Here is a 21,221-nt window from a genome sequence, read left to right as displayed (position 1 = left end):
GAGGATTTTAGTGAAGAGAGAGAGAGATTCCTAAAAATATGAGTCAACTTCTTCACCAATGGCTTTCTGTTAGTATCTCAAAAATGGACGTAATATTGTGGAGATCAATTTGGGTGAGTATTCTTTGGAGTATATGAACGAAAATAAATAAAAGAGTATTTGGAGGGTTGAGCACTGATACTTCGATGTTGAAATCCAATATTTTGGCACCGGCAACAAATTGATTTTCTACACATAAAGATGCTAAAGTCTTCTTAAAAAGACAGATCATTGCTAATCCTAGGGCAGTGGTTAGTTTATCTTCTCCTAGATCCAGTCAAATGGGTGATGTTTGGACACCACCACCTGCTAATGCACACAAACTAAATTTTGATGGGAAACCAATGTGCAATGGGTTTTGGTGGATTGATGAGAGACAAAATGGCGTATATTATTTATTCATATTCTGGCCCTTGCAGTGTCACTACAGTTAACGAAGCTGAAGCTAGAGGCCTTTTGGAAAGCATTAAACTCGTCAAGGATTTAGGGAGAAGATCATAAAAAGGACTCAACAACATTACAGCTTGGAGTAAAGGCGAAGCTAATATACCACAGAGGTTGACTGTAATTTTTCATGAGATATGTGATATTCTCAAAACTATAACTGCTGAAATCCGCCATTGTTACAGGAAGTCTAATGTCAAGGCTGATTGTCTTGCAAAAGGAGTACACCAATCTTCATTGGTGATTACTTCCTTTGAGTGATTTTGTCTATACCTTGAAACTTGTTTTTCTTTTAATAGAAATTATTTGATAATGTTAGAGAGAGAGAGAGAGAGAGGGAGTTTTAAAGGGAAAATTAATAGTTAAAAATTTAAAATAACACTCCTATTTATTCCCCCTTATACACATTTTTGATTTAAACATAAATTAAATACTTTTTAGGGAAAATATCTCCTTATTCCCTATTTTTAACTTCCATATCTTATGAGACCCAAGAATTGCAAATATTACTTATAAGCAAAAGGTCTTCATCTTTTCTATCTTACAACCCCTGAATCTCTTTAACCATAAAATTTTAACCCAAACAAACGCTAAAATGACACTTTATTCAAACTCCATCTCTCTCTCTTCGCTTCTCGGTGAGTTTACCAGCAAAGGGGTTTAACTTGAGCTCGAACATGAGCACACCTTCTTATGTGTGAGAGAGATATGGAGTTTTAAAGAGAGAGAGAGATGGAGTTTGGGTTTTAGAGAGAGATGGAGTTTTAGAGAGAGAAAGAGATGGAGTTTGAGTTTTAAGGAGAGAGATAGAGTTTTGAGAGAGACGATGATGTGAGAGAGAGATGGAGTTTGGGTTTTAGAGAGAGATGGAGTTTTGAAAGAGAGCCGATGTTGTGTGAAAGAGATAGAGTCATTTAATAAGTTGTTGAGGTCAATAATACATGGTCAAAAAGATTTAGGGGGTTAGAAGATAGAAAAGATGAAATCCTTTTGCTTACAAGTAATATTTTCAATTATTAGATCTGATGAGATAGAGAAGTTAAAAAATAGAGAATAATAGGATATTTTCCCTATTTTTTAAACATCCGAGGAAACAAATAAAAGAGAAGGAAATGCTTGATCTAACATAGACCAAGTATGAAATTTTGAGTTGAGAGAGACTTCACAACTTCAAATGCAAGTATTAGTACCATCCCAACCGCTTCTTATTGTCCCTATGTAGACATTGTTTTTAAGTATTTTACAGTAAATATAAATATGGAAAAAGTTTATATAAGGATGCAACCTTATAATATAAACCTACGGATGCACCTAAAAAATCCATAGGAAAAAATAATTTTAATGTTGAAAAACCTTTTGATTGATCATCTTGACATCGAGATATATGACCATGAAAAATAAAAAGATTTTAAATCTTAGAAATAGTGCATTTTACAACATATTATCTACACTGTCAATTTTCAAGATTTTCATATGTTTATAGATCTACTTGATTTTAATCATTTTTGAAATTTAAAATTTTATAGTTAGATATAAAAATAGATTTTGAGATAATCCTAAAAACATTTTACATCAAAATTGTATACCATTATAAAATTTGAAGGTGCACCTTACCTCGAATGCATCCTAATGCCAACTGCCCCGATACAATATTTAATGCGACACTAAATTAAAGTTCAAACGTCAGACTGCCATCACCGCCCAATCAATAGGTGAATGTTGATTTAGAGCAAGACCCACGAGCCAGTTCATGTTGTGGGTCCGTATCACCGATCATTAATTGATTGGGCAAATCACAGTCAAAGGTTTGGAAGATCATCGGATGGATCAACTTACTGGTGGCAATTGTGACATTTTTTTGTAAAAAAAAGTAAAAATAAAAATAAAAAAAGATAAAAAAAAGCAAGGTGAGCCCTCATGATAGGCAATCTTTGGCCTACAAAATGCGAGGTCAACTAGGAACAACCACATCTAGGTTAGCTCTTGGACCACGGTCATCCAAATATAAAAATCAGTGGAGCGCATTTTTAAAAACGGATTGATGGGATAGATCGGCCACTAACTTTTGCAATGGTAGGCAAAACAAAAAGAAAAAGAAAAGAGGATAATTAAAAGATTAAAGTGCTCACAGGGGTCCAAACCCTCAATTGCTTAGTTGGCATAGTACTATAGACTATATATTTGGGAGAATGGCTAATTCCTAAAAGAAATCGGCATAATATTCAGTATTCATTAATTTTCGATTCAGATTAGCAATTTATCAAACATTGCACAAACTAATAACTAGTTCCTTAGAATAAGGAATGTGTGTTGGATCAGACTTCCATTGAATAGATCCAGATTTGACGATTACGCTCCAAATCCGCTTATTCTTTAAGCGTATAAAAAACAATTAAAAAAACTATTAAAAAATAAATCAAATTGGAATCACGTAATTCAATGCCCTGGCCTTTTCTACTTAGAGAATCACCTGGGTAATTAACAAAGGCAATTTCCCATTTAGAGCATATTTGTTTCGCGTGAAAATATTTTTCAAAAAATATCACTAAAGGATGATAATATTTTTATAGCAATTCGTTGCGGTGTATCTTTTCACACTAATTGGTGTGAAAAAACTTTCAGACCTACCACATGAAATATTTTTTTTATGTAAAATTTTTTTTATGCGAGTCAAACGTGAATCATCCCGATACAATGTTCCATAGAAGAAATGGGTCAATCACCTAGATCTAAATCGCCAGATCCTTTATGATCAGGAATTTCTCAACCATTGCTGTTAACTGGCGAATATTATCTTAGAAATGAGACTTCAAGATGACCTCCCCTGCCGTAGCGATGGGGGTATCTCTCTCTCTCTCTCTCTCTCTCTCTCTCATGAAATGAATGGCTTAAAGAGTGACACGGGTTTTTGGAGGACCAAGATCCCAGTAGTTATCCCAAGGGCACGGAAGGAGACGCCTCATTGAGAAGCTAACCTTTAGCACCATATGGTGGGCCTCTCTCTCTCTCTCTCCAAAGACCTCCACTTGCACAGCAACTACAATTCCCTACCCAATAAAACCTCCTCTCTCTTTCTCTCTCTAATGCGCTCTTTCTCTCTCTCTCTTTGAAATTCTCTCTCTAAAATGCTCTCTACCCCACTCTCGGCTTTCCATGCTAAATGACCAGTCTCTATCACTGGGTTGGGTTGAGAATGTGAGTCGTTTCTACAACCAAGGACCCTATTTTCTCATTAGAATCAAACTTTCAACCAATGAGCACCCTCCAACATATCGTAAAGCTATAAAATCTCCTCCAGTCTTTGACCAAATTATCAAGTCAAGAAACGGGCGTACTGTGTAACTTGCTAGACTAATCTAGATCGCTGATCCCGTCCGGATCATACCGATTATCGGGTGTTGGAATCAGTGAAACGAAAACTTATTAATGCATGTAATTCCCCTGCTCCAGCATGCATTTTAATTATTTTCTAATGTATATTAAAGCGCTTACACATGTATGTATATGTGCATGTCATTGATATATGCGATGAATTTGAGGAGACAATCTAAGTAACATGGTGAACTCTCTCCTTCCATTAAAACCATAAGTTCTGTAAATATTTTTATATGTTTATTCAGAACCTTAATTCTCACAACAAAATTCCATCTCCTAAGCTTCCAATGGTACCTGTGATTGTGTGGCGACTATCTTACAAATGGGCATATTATCATTTTTACTAAGAAGCTTCAACGAAGAATGAACCTGAATATCTTTCATGAAAACCCTGTCCCCAATGTCCAGGCTGCTCAGGTCTACGTCGATTTGTGGGGGGATGCAGTCAACTGGGCAGAGGTATTTTAGAGAGGTTCTAATCTTGTTTAGATAACCGCCTGTTAAAAAAAGAAAAAAGAGAGCCATTATAGAACCAAAACAATTATTCAGAGTCTAAACTTATGGCGTGAAAAAAGTGAGCGCAAGAGATGGGGAAAGTACATTATAAAAGGACAAAAAAACAATAACGAGCCCAATAAATTATTCTTCATCATCATCATCAAAACATTTTCCCAACTATTTGGGGTCAGCTATATGAATCTTGATCTGCGTATCATTTCTCATTACTTTCAACCATGCCCTAGACGTACCCTTTCTCCTTTTTTAGCTTTTCACAGAAAACCAACTCGCACCTCCTAACGGTGTTGTACTAGTTCTCTGCTGCACATGGCCAGCCCACCTAAAGTCTACTATATCTCATCTTATCGTTTATTGGAGCCACACCTAAGTTCTCCTAATATATTCATTTCGAATTCTATCCCTTCTTGTCTTGCCACTCATCCATCTCAACAAACATCTTCATCTCAGCAACACTCAATCTATGAGTATATGTTGTTTATTGATCACCAAACATTCTATCCCATAAAGCAAAAAGCTGGTCTCATGGTTGTCCTATAGAGAAAAAATTATAAAGAGTTCAAAATTATGGTATGGGAAGCATACAAAAGTAAGATGATCGTACAATATACACCCTACGATATGTGTCACATGAAAGGGGCATCAAACCATACATTACATGTAGGGTTGGTGGAGATCAACTGTACCCAGGTGGGTGTTTCCTTGGCCACGCTGTCCCTTTGGTGTTGCCATGTACCATGTAGGCATATAGCATTGGTGCATTTGCATTCTTTTCCATAAAAGATGAGATGATCCATTGGAGGAACAGGGGGCCGCATCCCCAGAACTAAAGGAAGTTGGCAGTTACTTGATGAATAGTTTGTGTATTAATTCTTGAAGGGAAGGAATTTTTTTTATAAAAAATGAGGAACCAATCCTTCTCTTACTGTTGAACAAACAGATTCATGTAAGCTCTAGCTAAATAGGAAAAGATCTCTCTCTCTCTCACCATTTGTATTTCAATTTTTATTTTCTTACTTTTTCCTGAATTTCGGAAGTTGTTATTTAACATAATTTCATCAATTACCCGCTTCTACATAATTTCTGCATTTTAATATATATATATATATATATATGGATAAACTTTAAATATACTAGCACAGGCACCTCTCGATTCCAAACTTGACTTGACAATGCAACAAGTCAAGTCAACTTTGAGTCCCAATTCAACTCATACCATTTGACAATGTGACATTTATTAGAAGACGACCAATCAAAATGCTTATGACATACATAATTCTTGAGAAACATCTACCATTCTATCTACTAGATGGTTGAAGTCAATCCCATCATCCGCTCTGTGCATATAAATTCAGCAATAGACATTCGAGTACGTGATGGAGCTCAATACCTGAAAGTTTCAGGGAGAAAACCTGGACCTCAAAGAGGAAGATTTAAATTTGGATAGGGGAGAAAGAGGTTTCACTTCTAACCAGATGGAGTCTCAAAAGTAGAAGGATATTTTCAATGTCAATGACATGATAAAACCATTGACTTGGTAATCTATGAAAGCTGAATTGAAGAATGAATCCCTTCTCCACATAAGTTTCCAATGGAGTAAGGAATTTTTCATCTAGTGGAGAAGAACTTACTACGGAATAGCCCCCAAGTAAGCCTGAGAAAACTCAGGACGCACATAATCCCAATACCCTTGATTAGTTGTTCACACCTATAGCCACAAACCTATCAGCCAAATATTAGAATCTCCGGTTACAGACATGAAATACAATGTTTTCCTTGCGCCATGTTTTACAAATATTTTCTTCTTTTTCATATCTTCGTTTTACCCTTACTATTACTATTTCATTTCTGCTTCCTCTACTTGTCACCTGCTCTCTTCTTACTTCGTATGCTCCTCTGATTACTGATCGAATAGCTTTTTGCTTCAATAACGGATTATAATTCAAAGCTTCATACATTCTTCGTGGGTATACTATCTACTTCATTTCAAAGATACATTTCAGTTTGGCTAAGGAAAGAAATTGTCTCGGTGAAAGAAAATGTTGCTTTGGATGAGAAATTTGCATTCACCTTTTAAATAAATTACCATATTTCAGAAATTAGAATCTACAATTAAATAAGAAGAAACACAACAAAATTAAAATTATAATCCTTTCACTTCAGTAAATAAAGATATTAATTTACATCCACATATGCAATCCAACCACTTGAGCATTCCCATTTATGACGAAATAAATTAGGAAAAGAATGAAGTTAAAAACTAAACAAAATTTTTAACGATAAATAAAAGGAAGGGAGAAGGTCTTTTGGTATCATTCAGGTAGAGTGGAAGATAAGTTGGAGACAAATACACAGTCATACATATTTGAGGATATTTCTAGAGGAAATTTCAAAGGGATAAACTCGCATAGTGAGGAAATATGCCATAGATCCTATCATCTTGCATGTGACAATGGGCCTCCTATAAATCCAAGTTCAAAAGCATTGGTCTGGGACGGGACTCACCAAAGCCGGAGTGAAGTCAACTTGATAACATGGGAAAGTCTTAGAGACTCAACTGATTCTCGCTGATACACGGTTTGGTATTGACCCAAGGCAAGCACGCACAGCTTGCACAAAACTGTGTAATTCCATTCCTCAAACTCAACTATGAATAGAGCTATCAGGACATTGCGAGTCTTAATTGGGAGCCATAATGAAGTACATAAAGATTAGTGTAGCATGCATGCACTCAAAAAAAAAGAAAAAAAAAAGAAAGAAAGATCAGTATAGGATAATCCTGCATGATGTCAGTCCAAGGACTTGGACTAGAAGATTCCGAAACAACAGCAGGTGTTACCTACATAAGAGTTTGGGAACAACTATGACCAATTCCAAAGGCACTATTTATTGAGAATGAGCATGCATGTAAACAATTCTAACTTTTAGAAGGTTTACCAAATTGAGGGCAACCAAGTGCTGTCGGCAGCCTCAATGCCCAAAGAACCCAGAAATCAAAATCTCAAATACTTGGAGATAAATAAAGGACAAAGAATAGAGAACACCTATGTAACCAATTAAAAAATTGAACACATCAAGAGCAATGTACATGATTTGGCTTGGGCTCGGGACTTAGACTTCGCCCTTGCTGAGAAACATGGGTGGGTCCAAGTGGACCACCTGAGTCCTGCCCGAGCTCAAAAATGGCCTTAAAAAAAAGCAAAAATAAATAGAAAAAAATCCCCAAAAATAGATAAAATCAGATACAAGAGGAAAGAGCTTTGGAGAGAGAGAGAGAGAGAGTTCGTCTGATGAGCTTTTGGGAGAATCTGACTTTGGTCAGATGGGAAAGAAGCAAAACCCTGCAAGAAATGGAGTACTCCAGTATCTCTGAGTTCTTTTACAATCTTAGATATCTTCTAGATTATAAGCTACTGCAAGAAGAGTTCTTCAATATGAGTTCCTTCTTCAATCTGTGTTTCTCTTTTCCCGTGATGTGCTGAAAAAGCCCATACTGTTCTAGCGATCAAGGTTCCAAACTCAGCTCAAGCTCAAGAATCAGTCTTTGCCCAAGCCGAGTAACTGAGGGGCAAGTCCAAGGGGACTAGCGTGAGTTCTACCCAAGCCCATGTCCAAGGGGACTAGCTTGAGTTCTACCCAAGCCCATGGAGGAATGAAGGAAAAGAAAAATGCAAAAAATTGGGGAAAATAGAAAAATCATAAAATCTAAAAAACGAAAAGAAATGTACATAAAACATGAAATGAAAAGAAATAATTTTTTCGCATATTAAATAATAGAAAAAGTGAAAAATGGAAAAATCGAAAGGAGAATTGAACAAATCCAAAAAAAAAAACTATAAATTCTTTTTTCTTTTTGTGGAGAAACTAGCCAATGGATGCATCAATAACACAAAGATGACCCTAGGCTTTCATCAAAGATTGGAAATAGGAATCGAATAAATAAAACAAATTTGTCATCATCATAGCCTTTTCCCAATTAATTAGGGTCGACTATATAACTACAGGTCCGCCATTCTGCTCTATTAATGGCCATACCCTCAGTGAGGCCATAAGTCTCCATATCTTTTCGGAACACTTCCAACCAACTCCTTTTGGGCCTACCCCTTGCTCTTTTCATTCCTTCTAGGTAAACTAACTCGCACCTCTTGACAGGTGTTGTACTTGGTTGGCGCCACACATGGCCAGCTCACCTAAGTCTACTCTCTCTCATCTTATTGCCTTTTAGTGCCACACCTAAATTCCCCCGCATGGATTCATTTCAACCTGTATCCCTTCTTGTCTTGCCACTCATCCATCTCAACATCCTCATCTTTGTTACAATCATTCAATCGGTATATTGTTGAAAACATTTCGTCCCATAGAAAAAAGCTGGTCTCACAGCTATCCTATAGAACTTGCCCTTCAGCTTCATTGGTATGCTGCGATCACATAAAATTTCAGTTGCACATCTCCACTTTGTCCAACCAGCTCAAATTATGTGTGCGACATCTTCCACAATCTCTCCATTTTCTGGATTACCGACCCAAGATATTGAAAGTGCAGTCTTTCTTTTACTTCCTGGTCATCAATCTTAACTACTTCATCATCTCTACTCATATTATTACTAAACTTGCATTCCATATACTCTGTCTTAGTCCAACTAATTTTAAAACTTTTCGATTCTACAGCATCCCTCCAGTGTTGATGCCATTTCGGGTCTCATCAATCAAAACTATGCCATATGCGAACATGCACCACAGTATCTCATCCTATAGGTGCCTAGTTAAGTCGTCCATAACTAAGACAAAGAGGTATGGACTCAATGCTAACCCTTGATGTAGACTTATTGTCACTGAAAACTCACTCATCTCTCCAATAGTTGTTCGTACACTAGTTAGCACTCCATCGTATATATCTCTTACCAAGTTGATGTAGTGTCTAAAGACTCCTTTCTTTTCCAACACCCTCTAAATCAAATCTCGAGGTACTCTATCATAAGCGTTCAAATCAATAAAGACCATGTAGAGGTCTTTTCCCTTCACCCTAAACTTCTCAATCAATTGTCTAAATAGGGAAATAGCCTCAATTGTTGATCTTCTTAGCATAAAACCAAATTGGTTTTCAGATACACTCGTTTCATGCCTTAGTCGTTACTCAATCACTCTCTCCCAGCGCTTCATAGTATGGCTCAACAACTTGATCCCTCGATAGTTTGCATAATTTTGTATGTCTCCTTTGCTTTTGTAAATAGGTACCATAATTTTCCTCCATTCGTCTGGCATTTTCTTTGTTTCTCAACACCTTGTTGAACAACTTCATTAGCCAGTCAATACCAATCTCCCCATGCACTTCCAAACCTCTATCGGGATACCATCTGGTTTTAAAGCCTTTCCTATCTTCATCCTTTTCAAAGCTTTTTTTACTTCCGACATCCTAATCCTACGAACGTATCTATGACGTCTGTCCTCATTTGTACCAACAGTCCCTTCTACCTCTATGTTCCCATTGTATCCGTCATTTAATAATTTTTGGAAATAAACTCTCCACCTTTCGTTGACCTCGTCATCCTTTACCAAGACCCTTTGATCCTCACTCTTAATGCATTTAATATGGCTTAGATCCTTACACTTTTTTTCTCTTATTTGTGCTAATTTGAAGATATCTTTTTTACCTTCTCTTATTCCTAGTTTATTGTATAGATTATTATATGCCTAAAGTTTAGCTTGACTTACTATTTGTTTAGCATTTTTCTTAGCATTTTTAAATTCTTCCAAGTTTTGATCATTTTATTACACTGCCAAGTTTTATAACATGACCATTTTTCACTAATGGCCTTCTGAACCTCATCACTCCACCACCACGTTTCCTTATCGGAGTTTCTTTTCCCTCTAGATTCTCATAAAACTTCTTTTGCCACTTTCTTAATACAGTCAGCCAACTCATTCTATATTAGATTGACATCATGATCAGAGTTCTATTTTCCTTCTTGAACTAATTTATCCTTAAATAAGTCTATTTTCTTATTTTTTAAATTCCACCACCTAGTTCTTGGACATCCATTACCCTTCTCAATCATGAAAAGTATTTCAAATTCAAGTAAAAAAAATCCCAATTTCTCGATCTTCAAAATGTGAGGAGTTTAATCATTTGTAATTGGATCAAATGCTTCTAGTTTGTAGATTTAGTAATTTTACAACTAGACTCAAAAGGACTCAACTTGGGGCCTGGAAGATGAAGTCCTGCAAAAATAGGGGCCGGATTTCCAGCCTCCTTTTGTTTTCAACCATAAGAGTACAATACTTAGGCTAATGTAGAGCTCACAAGTATTTTATGGACTTGCTGAGTACTATGGGGCTTGTGAATATCATAGAACTCGGGCGAGTCACGCCCGAGTTCTACCACTCGGGCAAGCCTGTACAGTACTCACCTGAGTACTATATGCTTTCCCATGTACCCGAGTGAGTAGATGGTAACTCGACTCTGCCAGTAGCTGAGGCCAAGTAACTCAACCGAGTCCAAGTTGGATGCGGGAGGGTTTCAGAAAGGGGAGTGAGGGTGTTAACAGTTCAGAGAGAAGTGGAAGAGTTCGCTGTGTTATATAGTTCAGAGAGAAGGGGAGGCTTTGCTGGGGAGAGAGAGAGAGAGAGAGAGAGAAGTTAAAATGGAGGGAGAAGACTGTGGGAGAGAGAGAGAGAGATGTTAAAAGGAGGCAGATTTCTGCACCCTTTTATTTTTTGTTTCAGTAGTTCGAGCAAGTTCTGTAGAGAGTCACCCAGGTGCTAAATAACTCATGCAAGTCTGCCCAAGTTCTACGGTACTTGAGCGAGTTTGTACAATATTGCCTTGAGCATTGCGCATGTATACATCCCCTGATTTGGATATCCAAACTCACCATGACACACACTGCCGAGGTTGAGTAATTTGACTGAGTTTTTAAACACTAATCAAGAGTGCATGGAAAAGATGAAGGAAATAACTAGTAACAACCATGATAATGTATATAGACATCCAAGTTATAAGATAGCAAATAATACAAAGAAAATTCATAATAATGGAAGGCGTACCTTTCTGAATCCCTGGACAACATTCCTCTCCCTTGAAGACGATGGGCACATCAACATTTAGTTCACTACCCTCATCAGCCCATACAAAAACCAGATTGAGCACCTCACCATTATCTGGGCGACGGTGAACCTTAAATAATAAATAGCATCAATAAAGAGGAAAGTCAGAAATGAACCCCAACAGGAATCATCAAAAACTCAAAAGTACAGGAAATACTTTCCAGCATTCCAAACAAATCCAATTCCCAAATATGAGAATCACATCACCTAATCACCATATTATGCACATGCATGCATTTATTTGATAGGTACATAGGACCAAGTTCATTGTTGATGTTTCAGCTTATCTAATCGTGACAGAGAATTGAAGATAGTTATTAGAAAGATTTTATATCTATTTAATAGAGCATATAGCATGCTCCCAGAAGCATATTGTATGCTAACTCCTTCAGGCCTAAGGAACTTGAGAGTTTTTCGATTTAAGATTTTGGGATTCACTTAAGAATTACCAGGTGATCATTTTCTTTAAAAAAAAGAAGAAGAAAGAAAACAAAGAAAGAAAAAGGATTTTGAGATTTGAAACACTCAGATCTAACCGTCCCAAAATTGGATGGTCCATGTTCAGTATTTTGACGTTAATTCCTATTGAATTTCATTATATATATGTGTGTATATATATATATATATATATATATATATATAATATCTATTTATTTTATATCTCTTTTTTTTTTTTGGGTTGATCGCTGGGTTCAAAAGGTCAGACCCCCAAAATTTGGGAAAATGTGGATGATCAACTTTAAGAGTATCCATAATGCGACACAATGAGTTGGGTAATGAAAACTAATCTCGAGTAGGGTTGGACTTCACCAGTCATCAAGAATCAAAGCAATGACATTGTTGCCACTAACAAAGGTTGTTCATCACATGCAAAGCATTGTTCTAGATGATGCTTATATTTTATAAATACTTCTAATGATATAAATCAACTAATATAAATCAAACAAGCACACAAAGTAAATATTAACTACTATCACATACTCGGCTCTTTCATCCATTTCTGAAAGAAGGGAAAATCAGGCATATAATAAAAGGATCAAATAGATAAAGATGAAGAACCATCATTGTAGCTTGAAAGCTTCATGTTTTACAAATCACACACAAACCAACCTAGCACCATCTTGCTTGTTATACAATTCTGGCGCACACATTATGAGATCCTACCATATACCATTCTCTTCAATAAGACAATCAAGCCTCCTACCCTCTCTTTCCTATTTCCCTATCAATTGTTCACAGCTTTTATGCTTTCAAAATAACACCTGATTTAAAGTTTAACCTCCAAGGGATCGATACACTCTTCCCCCATAAATCCAAACCCCCTTGTAATAGAAAAGAAAATGAAAACAAAAAGAAATGTGCCCCTTGCTCCAAATATCCTTTCCTTTCAACACATTTCTGAGCCATCGTAGCCATAAGTCAATCGACATTATCACAACCGTATGCAACCCTTATCTCACACATGGAATCATCACTCCTAAAATAAGCTAAGGAAAGCTAAGTATTAGAATAATAATTTAAAAAGAACAAGGCCGAAAGAAAAATTGCAGTTATGTGGGACAAACCACTTCCAAAATGCTTAAAGCACAAATTTGATAGCAGTTTCCAAGTGAAAACAGGGACATCTGGTGGGTGGCTAATTTATTGACAACTTGAGTAGAACATCTAGGATGTGTTACAAAGAGAGGACCATTGTTGCCAAGAGGGCACACCTAGTGCCTAAGCAACTGCTTCGCCTGGCTAAGGGGCCAGAGCACCCCTCTTAGGTCTAGGCGGGCCTCCCTGGATGCCCTATCCCAAGGCCGACAGTAGGCGGCACCTAGCACCTAAGCCTAGGTTCCCAACTATATTGTCATGTCCGAGCACCAAGGTGCAACAAGTGGAGCCTAGGTGGACACTTAAGCTTAGGTCAACCCCCATCCCCCTGCCTATATATATATATATATATATATATATATATATATACACGTGTGTTTGAGGTGCCTACTTAGTGCCTAGGGACCTCCCCGGCCACCTACGCAGCATCTAGTGCTCTTTACAACATTGATAAGATATGTATGAAAGTGTCTGACATGGTTATGAGTGCCATAAATGCTAACCACAAAATTGTTATTTTATATATGACATGTAAATACATTATTTAGAGAAGGGGGATGGTGGTATTTTTAGTGACACTATTTTTACAGTAACATTTCAGCAATAACAGTTAAGAAATGTTCATCTAAAGTGCCAAATACACATGTCACATCCTGGATGTGCCCACACATGCCAAAAACTGTAGACAATTGAGTCTGAGTTACATAGCTTAGGACCTTCATAGGGTTTTTGCGACTCAAACAAATGAGTAAGCAAAGACAGTAGTGGCAGGTCTTAGGCTTTTCTTCAACATCTTTACAGCCTGTTTATGGCAGGTGAGCCACTTAAGGTTTCTAGACTGGCTCACAGAAAGACATATTACACCTAGATACACAATTACACACTACACTAGTATCATGAAGTCGTATCCAATGGGGCCAAAGGGTGTTTATCTCCTATTTCCACATACTTAGAGAGGCTAGTGTTGAGACAGATTCTCTGACGAGAATCTGCTTTGGTTGAGAACTCTGTTTCTTCCTCTTGACCTTTCTATATGTTGTTGGTTTCTTCTTTTCCTTCTAGTGGTCTCTTCTTATGTTCTTGTTTTCAAAAAAAAAAAAATTTTTTTGCCTTTTTACTTTCCTTTGAAACTTATGACCTTTGGTTGCATGAAAGAAATACAAGGAAACCAATAATGAGACAGCTAGCAATTCTGATGACTAATCATTTCATTTAGTATAAACTATAAAAATAAGGATCTATGATTTCTCAAGATCCCATACTTTCACACAGAAACAAAAGCTCTACAATTCATGATTTCCGCTCAAATGGTTTCTACATTCCAAACCAAAAGTTTCAACGATAAATAAACAGATACCTTGCAAAGCACAAACTCCATTCAAAAAATTTAAAAAAAGACCTACAAGATTAAGTTCAAACATTAATGATGAACAATTAATATCAAAATCATAAAATATAGAATGCATTCCGGTTTTCCTTGAACAAGTAAAATCATTATCATCAGCATTTTAGCCTTTTCCCAATTAATTGGAGTCGGCTAAATGAATATTGGTTATCCATTCTGCTCTATTAAAGGTCATATCCTCAATGAGGTCATGAGTCCCATATCTTTTTGGACTACTTCCAACAACGTCCTTTTAGGCTTACCCTTTGCCCTTTTCAGTCCTTCCACTTGAACAAACTCGCACCTCCTAACAGGTGTTGTACTTGGTCGGCACCATACATGGCCAGCCCACCTAAGACTATACTCTCTCTCATTTTATCGCCTATTGGTGCCACGCCTAAATTCCCTCAAATAGATTCATTTCGAATTCTATCCCTTCTTGTCTTGCCACTCATCCATCTCATAATGCTCATCTCTGCTATACTCATTCTATGGGTATATTGTTTTTTGTCCGCCCAACATTCCACCCCATAGAGTAAGATGGCCTCACCGCTATGCTCATCGTAGAGCAAAGCTTGTCCGCCCAATATTCCGCCCCATAGAGCAAAGCTTGTCCGCCCAACATTCCGGCCCATAGAGCAAAGCTTGTCTGCCCAACATTCCGCCCCATAGAACAAAGCTGGGCCTATAGAGCAAAGCTGGTCTCACCACCTCAAATGGCTAATCATTTCATTTAGTATAAACTATAAAAATAAGGATTTATCATTTCTCAAGATCCCATACTTTCACACTGAAACAAAAACTCTACAATTCATGATTTCCATTCAAATGGTTTCTACATTCCAAACCAAAAGTTTCAATGATAAATAAACAGATTCCTTGCAAAGCACAAACTCCATTCAAAAAATTTTAAAAAAAACCTACAAGATTAAGTTCAAATATTAATGATGAACAATTAAAATCAAAATCATAAAATATAGAATGCGTTCCGGTTTTCCTTGAACAAGTAAAATCATTATCATCATCATTTTAGCCTTTTCCCAATTAATTGGGGTCGGCTATATGAATATTGGTTCTTTATTCTACTCTATTAAAGGTCATATCCTCAATGAGGTCATAAGTCCCATATCTTTTTGGACTACTTCCAACCACGTCCTTTTGGGCCTACCCCTTGCCCTTTTCAGTCCTTCCACTTGAACAAACTCGCACCTCCTAACAGGTGTTGTACTTGGTCGGCGCCATACTTGGCCAGCCCACTTAAGTCTACTCTCTCTCATTTTATCGCCTATTGGTGCCACGCCTAAATTCCCTCAAATAGATTCATTTCGAATTCTATCCCTTCTTGTCTTGCCACTCATCCATCTCATCATCCTCATCTCCGCTATACTCATTCTATGGCTATATTGTTTTTTGTCCGCCCAGCATTCCGCCCCATAGAGCAAAGCTGGTCTCACTGTTGTCCTATAGAACTTGCCCTTCAACCTCATTGGTATGCGGTGATCACATAAAATTTCAGTTGCACATCTCTACTTTGCCTAACCAGCTCGAATTTTGTGTGCAACATCTTCCTCAATCTCTCCATTTTCATGAATTATCAACCCAAGCTATTGAAAGTGCGGTCTTTTTTGTATTTCCTGACCGTCAATCTTAACTACTTCTTCATCTCATAAAATATAGAATGTGTTTCGGTTTTCCTTGAGATGAGATTTAATACAATTTATGGAGTGTGAACTTATTGTAACTTGCATATATTTTCTGTACAATATTTTCTTTCCTCTTTTGTGTAACCATATTAGGAAGATGGTTTATTCATACGTTTCTCTTCGTAACAATACACAATTTTTACACAGTATGTAACCCTATAAATTGGGGGTCTTGTACACAATTTCAATATATAGAGAAATACAATATTTTCTATATAGTATCAAAGCGAGGTCCCAATTTGGCACTCCTCTCTCAAGTATCGTGCCATTGTATTAAGAATGAGTCCTTCTAATGATTGGTTTGACTCGATATCAATTGCCACAACATATTTCTTCTTCTTCTTTGGGCATGTAAATTTCATGCGCCTAAGTTCTTTACAATAGTTGCACCTTACAGAAGACATATCACATATCCTGATGAGGAGCATAAGTGCAGTCTTATTTGAACTCTTTTCTTTCTAAATTTCCAGTGGCAACAAATACCGTATTCCCAAGAAAATGGTACAAAGAGACTTTATCTTAATCTCTTCATCAATCAGCTAAAAAAGAGCTTTAGTTAGAAAAGGAAGAGTGGTTATGTGTAGCATGGCGTTATAAACACCCTCAAACTCAGGTCGAAGAGCCATCAGAAATTCAATCACTTGAAATTCATTTCATGGTTTCTCAACTATTTTCAAACTAGGACCATCTTTAATTTCAGGCTCCATAAGGGCCAATGAGTCCCAAAGCGCTTTCATAGAGGAATAGAAATCGTGGATCGACTAATCACCTTGTCTAAGTGAATGAAGTTCTTATACTAATGGATACTTTCTTGGCCAGTTAATTTCCTGATAGATTTCTGCAAGAAAATTCTACGCCTCTCGAGCGCTTTTGAAACTACTCAAATTTACACCAATACTACCCTCCACAGATCCCATTAGCCAAGCTTTAATCTTAGCATTGTTGATGCTCCATTCGGCCGATTTTTTGGGATCATCAGATTTAGGATCAGTTTCATCTCTATTTATATAGCCCAAAGTCCCTTGCCATGAATTACATTTTCCATGGATAAGGCCCAAAAAAAGTATAGTTATTTCCATTGAACTATAGGTACAAGTTGAAAGGACTTGGATTTTTTCCATTTGGGTAAGAAGGGCACTGACACTTACAACTATGCAACCAAGAAAATTGGAGAACACAGACAATGGGTTTTAGATTGGATGAAATAGGGATCACAATGGTGTCCTAATTATAAATAAAATTTCACTTCCAAATAAGATAATAACCTTTCTTTGGTGGAGTACGAACTTGTAAATGTCGTGAAAAGATGGATATGGCTAACTTATTACAAGAGGTTAAAAGGGAAAACGTGGGGTGTAAAGCAAAAGATGAAATTTGTGACAAAAGAGCAAGGGGGAGAGTTCTAAAGCGTGAGTAGAAAGCAGATGTGACAAAAAGCAAGGGGGACAAAATATAATAAAAATGATGAAGGATAATACAATAAAGACAAAAAGCAAGGGGCACAATAACTCTTGTAAGAAACCTGACAAACAAACAAGGAGACGAAATCACAAGGAGACGGAATTACAAATCAGAAAAGAAGAGGGCCTCCATGTAAGAAGCCTAGCCAAATGAACACGAAGACAAAATTGCATATCAGAGAAGCCGGAGAATAGATATGGACAAACCTGGGTTGGTTTCAGTAAGCAGGAAGTAGTGGCACAATACTTGAGAGATGAAGTGCCAAATCGGGACCTCGCTCTAATACCATCTAGAAAATACTATATTTCTCTATGTAGAAACCACTGTATTCATCTGTAAATCAAAATTTTGTACTGTTACCAACTGTATACTGTTATAGAGAGACATATGAATGAACCACCTTCTGAATATGGTTATACAAAAGAGGAAAGGAAATATTGTAAACAAAATATATAGATGCTGCTATCTAGTAAGTAAAAGAAAGTAAATATATATATTAGAAATTCGGTTCATTCATACGTTTCTCTCTATAACAATAAACAATTTTTACACAGTTTGTAACCCTATAAATTGGGGATCTTGTACACAATATTGATATACAGAGAAATACAATATTTCCTACTTGGAGGAGTGTCATCTTAATAGCGAATGTTATTGTACTTTTGTAAAAATGCATCTCCGTACCCCAAAAACAAAAAGAATCAAAATAAACGGCAGGAAAAGGCAATGAGAATCTGAATGATGCTTTCAATGAAGTGATGGTGCCAGTCGGTTCTTTATGTTTAACATAAATACGATAAAATCCTACATTTATAAACCGAATGAAAGAGGCTATCTCAATGTCCGTACAGTAATTATTTTTATCCGTACTTTTTCATGTTTGCTTTTGGACGTACTTTTGATAATTCAGCTCAATATCTACATTAAAAATATTTACTTGGACATAACAGAAAACACTAATACACCGAAAGCTTTAATCTAAATAAACTAACAGAGCATGTTTTCTGAGAGAATCAGACACAGTAACATTGCTTCCAAAGATAAATTTCTTTTGAGGTTCTTAAAAATTACATGAGGGAGACTATGCCGCAACACAACTTGAGGACTGACATTTCGTCAAACACTTCAAAGAAGCATCAGCAACTGAGCTTTGGGGGGGGAGAGAGAGAGAGCACCTTAATGGGCAATACATTGCCGGATTCAAGAAGCTTACAAGAACCAGGACCAGCTCGTATTTGAAGGCGAAATGTCCTGGACAAAAAGAAAGGCTCCTCTTTAAACGATTTTAGCACCGAAACAATCTGCTTTCTCTCTGTCGTCAAGAGCTGCTTTCTTGAAACTGCGACGCCATTCTCCCGTTTAAACACAACAGCAGGGATCCTTCCCTGAGCCCTCTCTTTTGCTGCGACCCTGGGACCAATCAGCTCCCTTGGCACTGCTTGGATGGTGGTGGTATGAACCCTAGCTTCCAGAAGCTTCCTCGAGTTCATTAGAAGCTCCATGGCGCGATTGCTTTTCCGTAACATCTTTTAACTCGCTCTCTCTAACCCACTATCTCTCTGAATGGAGTGTCTTTGCCTCTGCGTCGTCCCACCCTCACGCCCTTAGCTTGGTTTGTGAAGGGAAAATCGGGTGTTCTAACCCGACTAGATCAGTCGATTCGGTTTCGATGAGTTTTGGTATCAGTTGGGTATTTTATAAGAAAATCATATAAACTTTTTAAAATTAGAAATTTTATTTGTAATGTATTTTTAATGTTTTTATCATTGTGTATTTTTAATGTTTTTATCATTATAGCAAAGATTAAAATTTATTTTAGTTATTAATATTTATTTTTATATTTTTCCATTATTTTTATAAAATTTCAAAAATACTTTTGGCACGAATCCATTATTTAGAATTTAATTTTTTCATCTGTTTTCAATATGCTTTTTGTTTAATCATTCCTTAAATATATTTTTCATTTTTATTAGATTTTGTTTTGTATGTGTTTTTATTTTTTCAACACTTTTTTACCTCCCGGATTTATCCGATTAGGACGGTTGAACCAACCCGCTGAACTGCTTTCGAGCCCATATCCAATTTAATCATTTCGATTCGATTTTTCGAACATTGTTTTTACCTCATTTGGTTTGGATTCTTTGGAGAAATGATTGGAAAAATCTCTGAGTTTAATTTTAATCGTCCGATTCAAATCGAAATGCCAAAATGTACCAAGGGGTGCCGAATTGGGGAACGTTCCCAAGTTGAACTGATCCTGGTGGATCGGCTAGCTATTGTACGTGTGACTCCCGATCGCAAAACTGAATTTAGCCGAGTCAGATTGTGTTTTTCTTTTTAACGTTTTTTCATCCTCCAAAAATTTTTGAGTTTCAAGTTTTTTTGGATGCGGGTTATGTGGTTCGCATGTCGGTGAATGGAGTAATGGGCACTTTCTATTTTAATTAGACAATATTGATTTGGAGTTATGGGCATCTTCTATTTTAATTAAACAATATTGATTTGACACTTTTCTTGATATGATAGCGAATAGATTTGTTACAATTTATTTTATTTAGAGATTTTTACATTTTTTAATATGATATTAAAAAGATTTGACGAAATCTATTTTATTTTATTTGGATAGTGTAGATTGCTACCATCTTATTTCTATCATATTATTGTAGTTTTATATTATTATTATTTTTAATTATTTAAGAACTCAATTGCCTATTGGACTCCTTGAGCTATTTTTTAATGATACTTTTTATCAATAAATATTCTTGAATTTTCCATAATAGTTTTGGTTTTTTTTTTCATTTAGGGCCCATTTGGCTCCCTTGATAAAATTTCTTCAAAAATTTCAGGGAGATATATGATTGAGAAGTTGCATGACAGAAAGAGGGCTTCATCATAGTTATCATGTGGTGGTTTCTAATGACACCACTTGAAACTTTAAAATAAGTTTACTCCCTAATATGAAAAAAGGGTCAAAACAAAAAAAAAAAAAAAAAAGAAAGAAAAAGAAGGTCATGCTCACCATAAATAAGCAAATATCTTCTCAATGCTTTTATAGATGTCTTCACATGTCTTTTTGAGCTTCCTTGTCTCTTTTGAGCCTTCTACCTACTGATTCGCGGTTCCTATCTGGTGCTTAGTTGAAATCTTTTCTAAAAATGAAATAAAAAGAGAAGATTAGAAAACTTTTCCTCCTTCTTGATGTCAATCGTTAAAAATTATTCGTACTCTAAAGCATAAACAATGCAGAGTAAATTGTATTTGTTAAAAAAAGATAAATTATTTGAAATGCGACATCTCAAAGGTAAAATATCATAGAAATTAATTTTCAAGGTCCCAAAAAAATCCTGAGAATTGCTTCAACTCGGTTAGCCGAGTCTGGGCAAGGTGACTGAGCTTGTACTAGGCCTCGGTCAATGCATGGGACTTGCATGCGCCGACACTTGGTTTTGTTACAATCCTCCTTATTTCCCTTTTGCCTCGGTCTTAAGATGTCAAATGGAAAATTCCTCAATGTAAGTTTAATAATATGTATCATAAGTTTTTAAACTATTTTCTCCTTTAGCATTAACGAGATATATCAAATTGGATTAATGTTTAGAA

General features: G+C 36.4%; 1 protein-coding gene across 1 annotated transcript; it reads right to left on the bottom strand.

Annotated features, from left to right (window-relative positions):
* Window positions 1-4,035: 4,035 nt before the first annotated feature.
* Window positions 4,036-19,307, bottom strand: LOC18438302 (Ribosomal protein L25/Gln-tRNA synthetase, anti-codon-binding domain-containing protein). Its single transcript, XM_006848488.4, has 3 exons — window positions 18,797-19,307; window positions 11,418-11,547; window positions 4,036-4,355 (listed from the first exon to the last, which is right to left on the bottom strand). Exons 1-3 carry the CDS (start codon window positions 19,145-19,147, stop codon window positions 4,135-4,137), a joined length of 702 nt encoding a protein of 233 aa, XP_006848551.2. The 5' UTR covers window positions 19,148-19,307; the 3' UTR covers window positions 4,036-4,134.
* Between the last annotated feature and the right edge of the window lie 1,914 nt (window positions 19,308-21,221).

The sequence above is a fragment of the Amborella trichopoda genome, chromosome 13 (genome assembly GCF_054954075.1).
Source record: "Amborella trichopoda isolate Santa Cruz 75 chromosome 13, AtrichopodaSantaCruz75HAP2 v2.0, whole genome shotgun sequence".
Classification (NCBI taxonomy): Eukaryota; Viridiplantae; Streptophyta; class Magnoliopsida; order Amborellales; family Amborellaceae; genus Amborella; species Amborella trichopoda.
The sequence above is the reverse complement of the archived record's forward strand: the minus strand, read 5'-3'. Positions and strand labels throughout refer to the sequence as shown.